Genomic DNA, 14854 nt, shown 5'->3' with positions numbered 1-14854 from the left:
TAAAAGACTAGTAGTCAGTCAATTTGGGAATCAGTGGCCTAATAATCTACTGTGACTTAACTGGTCTAGAATACATTGACATTACACTTTAATGAATGTAAAAGACAATGATTGGCTAGTTTGAACTAAAAATCAAAGAGCTTATTTTTTAAATATTGTTATTCATTGTATGTAAAGATAGGTTTTACGTGCAATAGGTGTCTACTGGCAAATAAATCCTACCTTTATTATTTATCTAGGCTCTGTCAACTTTAAAGGAATAAAAACTACTACAGTTGTTATTATGTCACATTACTTTAATAGTTGGTGAAAACTGAGGACAAGCAGAGCTACGGAAATGTGTACAATTTGACTTAGAAATAAACAAATAGAACACATGTAGAGGTCATGCCATGTCAGTCAGAAGTGTTATTCTTATATGTCATCACTCCACATGCCTCCATGTTAAGTATATGAATGTTCAGATGACACATTTGGCAATAAGAAATCTATAAAACCTCTGTCTTCAGATAGTGCTTTGTCCGGTGCTTCGCCTGCGGGCTGTGTGGCACACTTGCTGGGCTCTGGTCGTAGTCCACCATGCACACAGAGACAAAAAAGAGAGTCCCTCCAATGACAAGAGCCAAACCTCCAAACCATCCAGAGAACATCGCCTCTCCATACTCCCAGCGAGGCATCACATCAGGGAAACCCTCGTCCCAGAAGTCCACCACAGTTGTGTAGGCCACAAGAGAGACGGGAGCCAGAGTGGTGAGCCCCGACACCCAGGACAGCACCCCGCCGAGGATGAGGAGCCTTCTCTTCAGGCCGGGCTGCCTCACACACATCCCAACCCCCTCCAGACCTGGGAAGGCAGCCAGCAGAGCGAAACCTCCAGTGCCTACAGACACCAACATGAGCACCCTGGAGATCTGCAGGTCCATCGGAAGCCCCATGATGGACTCATAGGCCTTACACTGGACTCCTACCTCCTCTGTGTAGAGGCAGGCGTGCCAGAGTCCAGAGTACCAGTTCTCCACTTCGTTAAGTTCAGAGTTCATCGTCTTCCACAGTGGAAGGAAGGTGGTGATCAGAGAAGTGACCAAACCTCCAAACGTCACAAAGAGTGCAGTCCTTTGCATTATTATAGGGGTTAGAAAAGCCATCTTCTGCACTGTGTCTGTGATTCCTGCTCAAGTGTGCAGGTCTATGTAACAGGTTGGGAGATCCAGAGCTATGTGGCCCGTCCTACCTGCTGAGGTAGCAGGACCAACCGGGCCAGCCCACTTATCCAGCTCCCTTAATAAAATGCACCTGATAAGTGAGAGATAATCCAGGACTGTGACAACAGACGTACTGTTTTGTTTCAGTGTTCAATATCATTCCAGTGAACAAGGAACTCTGTTTTTAGATGAAACCAAATATGTCCAGCGGGATTCTGGGCTGTGTGCACACAAGTGAACCTAAATGAATGAAACATGAGCAGGCTGGCTGCGGGAGGTACACACAAAAAAAGAAGAAGACTTAAAAGCTACTCCAGGCATTACTTTAATGGCCTATTCTTTTTTTATTATTATTCAGACCATCTTTTAAGGCTGTAATTATTTCAGATGAGTTGTTTTACTGATGTCCCTGATGAGACTTGGTCCTTATTTTAGTTAAGACATTTACACTCTAAGGAAATCAAAGGAGGAGCTTTCGATTGGCCTTGTGTCTCAAGTATCTGGACGATGAATAGCACTCTGTGCTCACTGCAGCGGTACTTACAACAGAGTCCAAAAGAGTCCAACACACTGAATTCCACTGAGGGTCTTTACAGAACAAATGGCAGCTAACAGAAAACTGCATCTACTGCCTCAGCATTTAGGTCAACCTGTTTCTCAATCCCTAGAGCAACAATTACTATATAACTTACAAATATTCCAATTTTAATTATTCCCAAAATGCACCATTTTCTTTCTGTTTTTAATCTCAATGTAGTTGTAATGTTTAGGGTTGGCATGACATGACTACTGTAAAAGGTAAATATGTTAGTATTTTCAATTTATTAAAAAAATGAACCTATTACATTTTTATTTTGCTCACTTGAGTTTATCAAAAATCTTTGCAAGAGCAAAACCTTGCAAAAGCTGAAGGAATTCGGCCTCTCAAACCAAGGTGCATTGTCTGACCTTATCATCCATAGATCTGTGGAAACTAAAACCCCTGAAGGATGTGGCTAATTTGATGGAAGGTCAAGGATTGACCTTCAGCTTTTTCACATAGCGTATAGGTTACAATGGCTTTGGGTGTAAGTCTTTGTTAAGATTTCTGAATTGTGTAAATATTCAAGATACACATATTTGTGAATACTCCACTGTGAGACTTTTGGAAAAAACTGTATCAGTTCAGATACAAATATTTTGCTTGATTAAGTATAGGATTAATGGGGACATGTGTATATGAAAAACTTACTTTTAAGTGCTTGTACACATTTAGGTGTATGGAGCATGTGTAGTGCCTTCCAACCAGTCAGTGATTCAACAAGATATTCAGATGTGACTCCCCTTCCGGTCAGCTCCAAGCTTATTAGAATTTTTGTGAACTTAAATTAATCGTCACATGACTACAGATACTTTGATGAACTTTAACTCTGCACTTAGGAGAAACGTGGGGTTCAGTGTCTCACTCAAGAACACTTCACCATGCAGAGCCAAGAATCAAACCACTAATCTTTTGATTAAAGGATGAACCGCTCTGACCACAGATCCACAGCAGCCCCTCATCTACTGATTTCCACCCAGTGCTTGAAAACTAACTTTGCAAAGGTGCATCATATTTTTCTCACAAGCCAATTAGAGCAGACTGGGCTTTTTCGGGAGAAGGGCTTAAAGAGACATGCGCTAAAACAGAGTGTTTCAAACAGAAGTAGAATACAGGTATATTCAGACAGGATGATCATTAAAACGTGTAAATCAGTGCAGAAAATCCCAAATATAAGTATGAAAATTAAAATGATATGTCCTTTATAAAAAGTAGCTTAAAAGTAAATTAGGTCAGAGGGTCTAGTATGTTTATGAAGACTCAGTCGGATACCGACAACAGGGCCAGATGAGAGGTCGAAACATCATTCATTAGAAATACTGGGCGTATTCATAATGAATGATGTTTCGACCTCATCTTCTATAGGAAGCTCACTTTTGGCACATTTTACCATATTATGATTACTGCCGAGAGTATTGTGCCAAAAACCTAAATTACATCATAACGTAGTATACTCATAACAGACCACTAAATAGGCATGTTAAAAGCTCTAAGAAATTAGACTTTTGAGTTGGTATGAAGTGAACTCTGTACTTCACGAGAGTTCAGAGTGCAGGGGCCCACAGAGACTCGGCACAACAAGACTCATTTTCTATAAGATTTATTAAGGCTTTAAATACATGGAACCCATGTGGGTAAATATTTAATAACAGCATACTGATACTGTCACTAAATACACATTGCTATATATTGTAGATATACAGGGATTGTCTGTTAGTACTGGTAAGAGGTGATTAGTATTACAAAGATGTTTGCCAATAAAAAAAAACATTAAATGAAACAAATAGCTTTAAGACCGACATACATTCCAATTATTTTCATATAAAGATTATGATTCCGTACCATATTTAATCCAGGCGTGATAACTACGTCAGAGTTGAGAATAATACAAGTAATGAATGTATGGAGTAATAATCCACTTAATAGTATACGTTGATGAAGTTGCATTTCGGTGATTTAGAATGTATCTGAGCGGAAAACAGCTGAGGGCTTGACTTGATCCTCTATACTGTCACAAGTACCAATTATTACAGTACACTGCATATCTATAAAAGAAAATGCAGCAGCAATACTGAGCAGAATAAAACCTTGCTAACCTTTCCTCTGTAATCAAAATAAATAAATCACAAACTAAAACATATAAAGGGGGTTTTCTTAGACAATTTAACAAATTGTAACTGAGCTAGAATGTAGTTTCTTCATTGATTTCACGCCTCATTAAGATGCAGAGTGAGAGCAATTTGATACAACGTGGATCAAAGCCAACATCAGTATGCGGGTCTGGAGATGTGTGGGCCAACATAAAGAAAAGTACTGCGCATCGGGGACAAGGGAATGACTAGAAGTAGGTTGAGCAGAGATGTATGGCTTCTGTGAGAGGAGAAAAGAGCCCAGCTCTCGACGTCATCCTAAATGTCGGAGCCCATCTCAGCACATTGTTTGTCTGATATGTGTGTAGCTAGAGACTCAATGATGTCCAACAGCAGCAGCTGGCTGAGAGACCGCAGGTTGGGGAGCTTGGATACCTTTGGGAAGGGAGGAGAGCAAAAATACGGAAAGAATGAGCCATAAATTAAGACAAGACAATGAGTCAAACAGACTCAAATGAGGAATAAGCAGCACTTGATTGCTCATGCACAAACAAAGGAAGATAAACAGAAAGAAGCAGAAACAGTGACAATAGAGCTAACACTGCAGTGAAGCAGGGTGAGAATTGAGTACTTCGCTGTTTCTTTGAATAACAAACAATAATCAGAGTGGCACTATGACCCCCGTTGCAATCTGATGAGGTGCTTGTACAGCCGGCCGGCCTGTAAACAGCCTCCTCTCTACGTAGCAGATGGAGGGTGATCACTAGAAGGCCAAAGGTGTCAGTGTCCCGCAAAGGAGACTAGCCTACAGGGTTAGCTCAGCTGCAGTGAGTGGGCAGCAAACCCCCAGGGCTCCGGATACAAGCCCACCCACCTTAATGAACTGGTGGACAATAATGTGCAGGCAGTGCTTCTTCATGTCCAGAGCCTGGGTCTTATCAGCTGCCTCCAGAATCTGAAGTATTGAGGAAAAAGTGCGTGAGTAAATGATTCACTCTGCGTAAGAAAATGTCTTCAAGTATGGGACAACATTGTAAAATTAGGTCACTGCTCCCCCCCTGTGGGTGAAAACACAAATACCTGCAAGACATTCTCCACAGTGACGTTCATCTCCAGATTCTGCTTGCAGTAAGCCTGCAGCCTGTTGTTTGAAAACCCGTAGTAATATGGTGCAGCAAACAGATAACTGTTCATCACAGGTTAAGGAAGTGAACAAAATGTTTCTCTCTGTGCTACATTCAGGGAAACAAAACTTTTATCACAGAACCGTTATGTGATTTAGACAGTGAAATACCCGCTTGTTATATGCAACATGTTACATGCTTTTGTTTCTTGCATTGATGTAATTTCCAGAAAATATCACAATATAAAATGTGTGTTTTCCGTTTAAAAAGTACAAACGTAGGATGATGGCAAGTACTACTGACCCATCTTTTAGGTGGTTACTTCTCCAGTCTGCCCTCCTGCACGCAGCTGATAAATACAAGGTTTGTTCTCATGCCGTAACAGAAATGCATATCTAACAGATTCGATGTGGACAGAGATCGTCCGATGTTAAGCGATGGTCAGACGCTCGCATCTGACATCCTGTAACACGTGTGAGAATGTGACCAGCAAACCAAAATCGGATTTCACAGACTGTTCGGTCGCTCAACGCTCATGGCTGATCAGCTGACAACCAGCCATCCGAATCTGAGAAGGATACAGGGAATCTTCTGGAGGCATGTTGACGTCGCCATAGTAGATATAACGCAGCATGGACTCAAAGGCCTGTTTACTGGGAACCATCTCACCGATGGAGATGTTGACCTGACCGTCCACAGGCATGAAGGAGCGGAACATCGCCTCAAAGTAACTAAGTATAAAAATATAAACGTTAAAAAGTGTCAATCACTCAACTGAAATGTCTCAAACTACAATGATGAGATAATATTAGGCCTGGTCCCTAAAATGTTTGTACAATATGCATCTCTTGCAGGTCACTGGCTTACTTTTAAATGTTCTAATTATTTACAACAACAAAAAACATACATTTATGCTCAAGTAAAATAATCATGATCATTTTCCATAAGGTTGACGTAAATATAGAATTACATTGGTTCACAACACAAAATAAATAATAAATAAATAAAAGCAAAGGACTAAGGCATTTTTGAAAATTGTCTAAATAATGACACATTTTTGCCATTAAGAGTTAAACCAGCCTGCGCAGGGAGGATGATTGTTCTTTAATTAATTTACACACAAACACTCACTTAATTGAATAGAAAAAACTGAGCTTGCCATCATTAAATAGGTCTGATAACTTGCTCTAGCTGCTGCATGTGTATGCAACAGATCAAAAAAACTGTGTTGTCCCTACCTGGATCGTGCTGCCAGTATGGCTTTATGAGCAGGTCGTGGTTGTCCGTCTAACAGCAGGACAATGTCGCAGAACTCCAGGCCGCCTCCCTCCAGGTAAGCCTTCATGTCCTGGACCAGTGAGGTCCCGATGTCCACAGGCTGGTCGGAGTACAACCTGAGAGGAGGCTGCTGCTTTCGTCGCACAATCTCCACAATCAGTTGGGTGGACAGACGTTCAAACTCCTTCGTCATGATCACCTGGTTGAAGTGCGACTCCTTCACCACAAAATTAAGGCAATGTTCCTGGAGGAAGAAATACATTGTTAGCCTGAATGTAAGAATAGATGATTATTCTATTGAGTGCTGTTGATTGAAAGTTTAACACTTATTGTACTGAAGTAGGGCTGCAACTAACGATTATTTTAATAATCGATTAATCGGTTGATTATTTTTTTCGATTAATCGGATAAAAACATTTTTTTTTAATCAAAAAGCGTTCATTTCCAACCCTTTATTCAAAAACAGAAGTAACATTGTAAAACATCTTCAGAAAGTGCACAAACAGGTTGCTCCTTGAACATCCCTGAGCTGTTAATTAAAACAATAAAATGGACTAACACTAAAAACATACACATCTATGCTTTACATGTGTGCCGGTTTAACGTTAACGAGTGACAGCGTGAACTGAACCAGACCGGGGGGTGACGGCATGTTTCATCACGTTACGTTTTTTTACAAGCAAGACTGAACTGTAACGGAACATAACGGAACTTTAACGGCAATACACAACCCAAACACGTTAGCTAACGTAATAGCAAGCTGACTAGCTTCCATTAAAAACAAGTTTGAGGAACATGAAGACGCTGATTGGCCAAGACTCGACTCGTCAAAGATCTTCTATTTTTGAGAAGATCACGACCTCAGCTTTTCTCGTGTCTCACTCCAATCTCAGAAACGCTGGCCGGCCAGTTGCTCCGCTCTGCTCTTTTTTCTTCTCCCCGACTTATTACCCGGCGTAATAATCGCGCAACACAACGAATCGATAATGAAATTCGTTGCCAACACTTTTCGTTGCCAATTTTTAGCGATTTTATCGATTCGTTGTTGCAGCCCTATACTGAAGACAATCTTAACGTAAACATTGAAGGGCAGTAACAATGACATTTGCAGCAGGTGTTAAATGAGTCTTTAACAGTTATGCAGACGTACCTTGAGTTGGTCCAGTTGCAGCTTGTTGGCATTTTCACAAACACTGAGAACGTTCTGTAGGTCGACAGATGCCTCAATGTACTGCACACACAGCTGCTCGAGGCGGGAAAGCTGAAAACTAAGGGCCAGTTTGTACACATCCATAATTAGAAGAACATCCTGCACATGACCTATGGAGACAAACAAAGAAAGAAAGAATTATCAGTTTTTCTTGTCTCTCTTGGGGATTACTGCCGTTACAATCTAAAGACGGATCAGAGCAACCATGAAGGTAGAGGCACCTCTGCGTGGGTACTGGATCTTGTCCGTGTAAAGGAACTGCATCAAGACCTCAAAAGGCTGGGCCTCCGCTTCTCTGATGGATACCTCTAGCATCGGCCTGTTGGCTGCTGGGATATCCCTTGGGCTTCCAGCTGTCCCTTCGTCACTTTCCTCGCTGCTCTCCTGTTTAGCCTTCTGCACACAGCAGATTACGCAACAATAGCAGTGACCTCTTACCGTTACAACTGGACAAAATACTTCATAAACAGCTTTTTCAGAACAGAAAGGTTAACAGAATGTCATGGTAAGTGAGGGTAAAACTAGTTTTAGGCAAAAGCTTTTTACCTATTTTTTTATTTATTTTGCACAATTCAAACAATAAAACAAAAAATCATCACAGAAAATGCATATCACAGTGCAGGAAGAGACAAAAAGCCAACTGGACTTATTTGAAGCCTCCACCTAAAATTTTACAAAATTACAAACATATATTCTGATGCATAAATTCTGAATATATATATATATATATATATATATATATATATATATATATACATATACATATACATATACACACACACACACACACACACACACACACTGAGTGCCACAAATTACAGCACTTCGCAGTTAAAGTGATGGTGATGAAGGAAACTGATACCGTAAATAATCCCTTGATTTCCCCTTAATATCTGAATGATGAAGAGAAACTGAGTTATGTACAAAAAAATATCAGTATTGTGATAATAGAGTAAAGATCTAGGAATTTTAAAATGTTAATTTTATTACATTGTTTAAATGAGTCTTCAGTCTGTGTGATAGTTGAGTGAAATGAACTACAAATGCCTCCGTCTGATTTTCAAATAGTAATGTATATTAATATCTTCTGACAACACCGACAGTCTCCTCTTGTCTCAGAGGAAATGAAGTGTGCTCTGACCTGTCGCTGCCTATCCCAAGCCTGCAGGATTTTCTTTCGTAGCCACTGACATCTTGCAGTTACTATGGCAATATGCCCCAAGACTCTCTCCTCCCTCTGTAAACAACAAAAACAGGAGTCAAACAGGCTTATCCAAAAAGTTGGATAATGTAAATGTCACCTTTCATCAGCAGTTTAGAGGCTTAGCAAACCCACCTCGCCCAGAATAAACTCCACATCACAGAACTGACGATTCTCAAACAGTTTGCCATAGTCCTCATGGAGAGTGCACTGTGGGTAGCAGGAAAACTGCAAGAGGGAGAAACATACATTTTCAAGAACTATATAACTTTTAGAGTTAATCTCGAATCTAGCTTGACAGTTGGCTATAGACAGGAAAGACTTTTGACCACAGTGTCCAAATGATGCAAACATATTTAGAGCAAGTGCTTAACACGGAATTAGTTGGACACTTACCTGGAATCTGTACATCTCCCCACTGCGCACATTGTTGTCCACAGTTCCTCCAAAGATGTACATGGCATCTTGGATCACAGCAGCAGCATGGAAGAGTCTCCCACTGGGCATCTGAGGGCCCCGGAAGGTGAAAGCAATAATTGAGCTTGTTACGTATTTGTGATATCGTTTAACCACTTCTATCTATTGATCCAGCCCTTTGTAAATTCATACCTCACTGTCCATGCTGGGATGGATGACCTCCCAGCTCTGAGAGTCCACATCGTAGCAGTGCAGTTCGTTGGGCAGAGTGTTGTCAGCCGCACCTCCAAATACATACAGGTGACGGTCGAAGGCAACCATTGTGTGACCGTAACGTCTCTGTGGAGGGGGAGGGGAGCCCCGCAGTAAGTGTTCGGTCGGGATGCGTGTCCACCTGAGAAGAAGGAGTAAAGATTAGTCCCATGCAACCCTGGCAACTACAGGATGAGTGACTGAGGTAAATTCGTAGGCTCAAGAAAATAGTGTACTCACATGTGGCCCTTGAACTCAAACTGGAAGAGGTTGTTGGTGATTTTTGCTCCACTCTGACCAGAAAACACAAACATCTTGTCCCTGCATACGGCTACAGGGAAGTTGCAGCAAGATGGAGGAATCTCACCACTTTGATCGATCTGATGGACAAAAAGCCAGAAACAGAGATGTTAACACATACAGTGCAGTGTTGGTGAGCATTGTACTCTTAATGTGTTTTTGGTTAAAGTTATTGAAGTGTATTATACTGGCCTCTTCCCAACAGGCATGTTCTCGATCTTGCAGATTGATGGTCCACATGTCATTCAGCCTGCACATGGGGGAAATATCTGTCATTATTATATGCAAACACAAAGTGTCGATTGTGACAAAAGCAAATAAAAAGTTAAACATACCTGGCATTCCCATCATAGCCAGCAAATATCCACAATTTATCACTATAGACTGTGGCCCCGTGTGCAGACCGAGCTACTGGCAAGCTGAAACAAAGACAATGGTTAGGAGGGCTGAATTCTCAAATTCAACTAGCTGTTTTTTTTAAAAGATTCAAACCAAAAATATAATGTTTTGAAAAGGAACAGGTTGATTTGAACGGATCTCCAAATCAATGTTATGCCCCATCATGCATCCCAAAAGTAATTTTGTTTCCATTTAAAAGAAGAAAACATTATTCCCTGCCATGTAAAGTTAAAACAGCCATCTTGCACAAAGGAAAGCTCTCAATAAGCTTAAATTTAAGAAACTGAAAATCTGCAGCTGATTATGTGCTTTTTAATGAATGATGTTTTTACTACAAAAATAAATAAATAAAAACACGAATAAATATGTATAATGTAATATAACATGTGTTTAAGAAAACAAGCTAAAAATAATTAGTCAGAGATATGCTGTAAAATAAAAGCTATCCTAGAACACAGATCTTTAAAAACACTTTACCTCCCCTCCACTTTCCATTCAGTCCACTGCCCTGTGGCAAACTTGTACTCAAAAAGGTCATTTTTGTTTTTCAGGTTTGAGTTGGAGTAGATGTCTCCAGTGTAGCCCCCTGAAACATATCAAGTCCATCAATATAGCATCAATATCACCTTATTTACATGTGCAGCATGAATGGCTGATTTTGAGGAACATAAGCTGATAAAGAAAGTTACCAAAAACAAACATGCTGCTGCCATACACAACAGCTGAATGGTGATATCTGGGAGCAGGTGGAGTTCCAGTGGTGAAGGCTCTGTAGTAAATATCATACCAAGGCAAGACATCATATATCACAGTTTGTCACTCATTTAATTGCGTATTTAACGTGGAAATCGTGAATCACTGCAAACTTACCGACACCACGAGCAGTCCTTCACATCAAAACGGAGCAAGTCGTTCAGCATGTTCTTTCTAATGGGTGACAGGAAATATAAACGCATGTCCTGTGGGGACAATAAGTATGAAGCATGCATTATACTCACCCATTGTCTCCCCCAAATACGTAAATGGCATCCCTGTATGCCACAACAGTGTGCTTACTGCGCCTGAAGAGAGCAGACGAAGATCGGGATGAATACCATGAGGAACATATGCAGATCAAGCCGGTGGAAGTCAGGTAAACTGCACCTACTCATCTGTCAACATGTTACCTTGCACCAACAAACTCATCACACGGAGGGAGTCTTCTCCAGCGATGAACGGTCTCATATGGGCCGAAATTTAGCGTCAAATATTCCACGCTGTCGGAACAACTGTGATCAAAATCAACACTCGGGGCCACTTTGGTTGATCTTAAGGACATTGTTGAACTCGTCCAGCTGAATCTCCTCTCAGGGCCACTCATCTGCAGACACGTCCGGAGCCGACGCCATCGCTAAAGGTCAGCTCTCCCGCGGCCATGTATCTGAGTGGTATATCAACCTTTAGATCAAACTGAAATCTCTTTGTTCACGTGAGAGGATTGCGGTCTTCCTCGTTCTCAGCGTTCGCTCCACGCGATGCTAAAAACTAAAATTAGCAGCATAGCTCGCTGACGAGCTAACGAGAGACGTCTCGCACAACAAGCAACAGTTAACTAACCGTCAACCGGCAGACACCAAGGCTACGCAACAATGTCTCTCGTATCCGGTTCAATCCTTCAGCTAAGTTAGTAAACATACGGAGTGAATGAGTCCGCAACAAGCCGCCCGACACAAAGGCTAACGTGCAACTAGCAAAACAAGAGCGCTGTCAATAAATCGGCCGACCACGCCCCCGAGCGCGAGACGGGTGAGGACTTCACTTCCTGTATAAAAAACAGCAACATTTAACCCTCATCGCCAAAAAACAAAGTGTACCGTTAAGTATATCAGTTTAACACGATACAAACGTCTGTAGGCTTTAATAAAGGGTCACAAAGTTATTATTTTTCCAACAAGCTATGAGGTCAGCAGTTATGCATGTTGATAAAGATATTTAGGGTCATGCGGGTTCTCCTTGTCTAATACATGCATTGCTCATCAGGCACATTTGGATGATCTATATCTCTTACAAAGGGTTTTGACAATAATCGGTCAAGTGTTTTCACAGGCTGTCAACACAAATGTCATTATTTAAAAAATCTTTATTTATTAACCACTTATAGAGGAAGTATTACAACTAATACACCATTTAGAAAGGGTGCATTATTAGATGTTGATACATTCATGCTACTAAATGTTCTATTCCATCTTTAGATATTTGAAAAATATATTGTGGCCTTTGTAGTTGATTTGATCTTGGACATGGTTAAAGCATGTGTGTGTGTGTGTGTGTGTGTGTGTGTGTGTGTGTGTGTGTGTGTGTGTGTGTGTGTGTGTGTGTGTGTGTGCGTGCGCATGTGCATGTTTAATGTATATCTAAATGTATATGAGAGTTATCCTGATGTATTATGTCATCATCAGTGGAATAGTTTCAAACCAAATATAAAAAACATTGAGCCACTCAAAATGTCGTTTCCCTGATCAGGAGTGTTTTGCAGGTGAAGAGGAGTGTTAACTTTTTGACTCCTCTCCAAGCACACAAGCTTTCTCTTATTTGTGAGCAACAAATATTTCACTGAGCTCACTAAAGCTCATGGCAGACCCATGGCTGATGAACTAAAAGAAAACAATGTCTTCTCACATCTCACTTAGCCATCGTTAACATTATTCCACCTGTGTTCTTCCTGCTACAGTATGATCAAGTCAAAACATCTCTGTAAAAATTACTAATAGACAAAACTGCAGTGAAGACGCACAGATATTTGTATGAGGAACCATTTATATGTATTTTTTTCAACGAGGAAACAGTAGGAAAAAACACACGTGTAAATAATTAAATGAGTCTTAAAAATTAAAGAAAAATGTATCACAACACCACTATAACAGCTTATTGGGTCACTTGAATTGAACAGCGCATCATTAATGTTATAAGTAACACTAATATCATGACTAGACAAAATGTCTACTGTGAAAAATACCTATTGTTTTGATCAGTTTATCTGCACACATTTATATGAATGCCTTGGCTCAACCAAGCAGCCACACAATGCTATACAGTAGATAACTCTGAAACCCAATTTGTAACCTTTAATTTATAGTCTTTTAGAGAAGTTTCTCAATGAACAGGTCGGCCTGTCTGTCAAGCGTACAGGTTCAAACTTAGAGTTTAGTATTTATATGTTTAGGTTTGTCATAGTGATAGACCAATAGATAATATGATACAATAATGTAACATATCCTTGTATCCAAACAGTGTTACATTGTTGTGGTTATACAGTTTTTAGATGAAACGCTCACTCCTCCTTGGGCTCTTTCAGTAATCCAACAGTAATTAATTCATGCGTCCGCAGGGGACCTGCTGATTCATTTAAATATAAGAATATTTAAATATGAGATTGTCGGGATGCCATATACATTCATGCACAAATAACTAATAACAATATTGCTACTTTCTATACATAGAGTAATATAAGGATGAAACAGTCACCAATTGAGAGTAAGCTGTCAAGTTTATGAATCACAAACATCTACATATTTGCAATATTACATGTAATGTTCACTTCATTTTGAGGATAAAACGATTATCATTAATTACCAAGAAAAAAAATGGAGAAATGTATGGAGGACAAAATCAGTAAATTACAGATACATGAATATATAACTAAACCCATTATTATTTCATAACAGGTCAAACAAAACACAACACATAATATATATATATATATATATATATATATATATATATATATATATATATATATATATATATGAAAGCATATTAAAAAGTAAATGAGTAATACAGTGCATTAACAAGAAAAACATGTATATCTTTCTCAATGTAATTATTCCCTTCTGTACACTGTAGTCACAAAGCTGTGTAAACACATGTAGGTGGTGTTTAACACTGGCAGGCAGTCAAAGTGCCTTCTAGACATGATTAGCGTGGCTCACTATGCAACAGTCTCACCACATCACCAATGTACCAGCCAGAAACATGCTAGACACCTGCCAAGGGCGAACGCTCGGAGCGTTTACGAAGTGATATCAGCAGAATTGCAAAGAAGCGAAAATGTTACATCATAGAGCACCAAACTCAATGCAAAATGTATAATATGCTCTAAGAACTAACGACAAGTAAATTAATATGGAAATTATTATTATCATTGATTGCATAGTGCTGTACTTTTAATTTATTGATTTCTTTGCATATTATTGCTCAGACCCTTTCTCGTGACCTTTTCTACATTTGATTTACATGTAGCAGCTCTGGGAACAGAGCGATCGTTAGCATTATTACTTACACCTGGATGTGCTTTCACCGTTATGACAAGTAAAAACGGGCGCCATTAGAAAGGTCTGTATTTGCTCCCCTATTAAGAAAAGTATGTCTGATGTTGTCCTCCATACTAGACAGTAAAGTGAGGTATAGTTCTTACATTCACAATTTTCACATCTGTATTTTACTTTGGGGGCTATCAGTCCCTTAAAACTTAACTGTTTTAACTTTGGGAGATAGACATCAAAGAGTTTGACCTTATTTAGCTCAAAGCAAAGTAGCATTCTCTCCGTGTCTTCAAACAATCTTTGAAATTTGGCAGGGATGACAGCCTTTTTGTCTTTATTCCATTAAAATTGGCACATAATTAGCCCTGGCCTTCATTGTTCACTCATCTGCTACATTAAAACAAGCTCAGAGTAAGAACGTGTCATTTTTTGAAAATTAACTCACAAATATTGAGAACAATACTAAGCCTCATCTGTGTGTTGTAAACTGGTTCAGTATT

At 39.8% G+C, this 14854-nt stretch overlaps 2 protein-coding genes across 2 annotated transcripts; both read right to left on the bottom strand.

The window, feature by feature from the left end:
• Positions 1-488: 488 nt before the first annotated feature.
• On the bottom strand, positions 489-1145 carry cldn26 (claudin 26; the record flags this gene model as incomplete). The annotated part of the gene is made up of 1 exon (XM_079222237.1): positions 489-1145. One exon carries the CDS (start codon positions 1143-1145, stop codon positions 489-491), a length of 657 nt encoding a protein of 218 aa, XP_079078363.1.
• A 2250-nt stretch (positions 1146-3395) lies between these two features.
• Positions 3396-11371, bottom strand: lztr1 (leucine zipper like post translational regulator 1; the record flags this gene model as incomplete). The annotated part of the gene is made up of 19 exons (XM_079222648.1): positions 3396-4307; positions 4747-4827; positions 4953-5058; positions 5578-5727; positions 6235-6518; positions 7425-7594; positions 7706-7880; positions 8626-8721; positions 8821-8913; positions 9082-9192; positions 9295-9496; positions 9595-9734; positions 9847-9904; positions 9990-10073; positions 10531-10639; positions 10743-10822; positions 10924-10980; positions 11052-11114; positions 11220-11371. 19 exons carry the CDS (start codon positions 11369-11371, stop codon positions 4191-4193), a joined length of 2328 nt encoding a protein of 775 aa, XP_079078774.1. The 3' UTR covers positions 3396-4190.
• Between the last annotated feature and the right edge of the window lie 3483 nt (positions 11372-14854).

This window comes from Taurulus bubalis, assembly GCF_910589615.1.
Source record: "Taurulus bubalis genome assembly, chromosome: 8".
Lineage (NCBI taxonomy): Eukaryota > Metazoa > Chordata > Actinopteri > Perciformes > Cottidae > Taurulus > Taurulus bubalis.
Note: the sequence above shows the minus strand (reverse complement) of the source record. Positions and strands in the feature narration are given on the sequence as shown.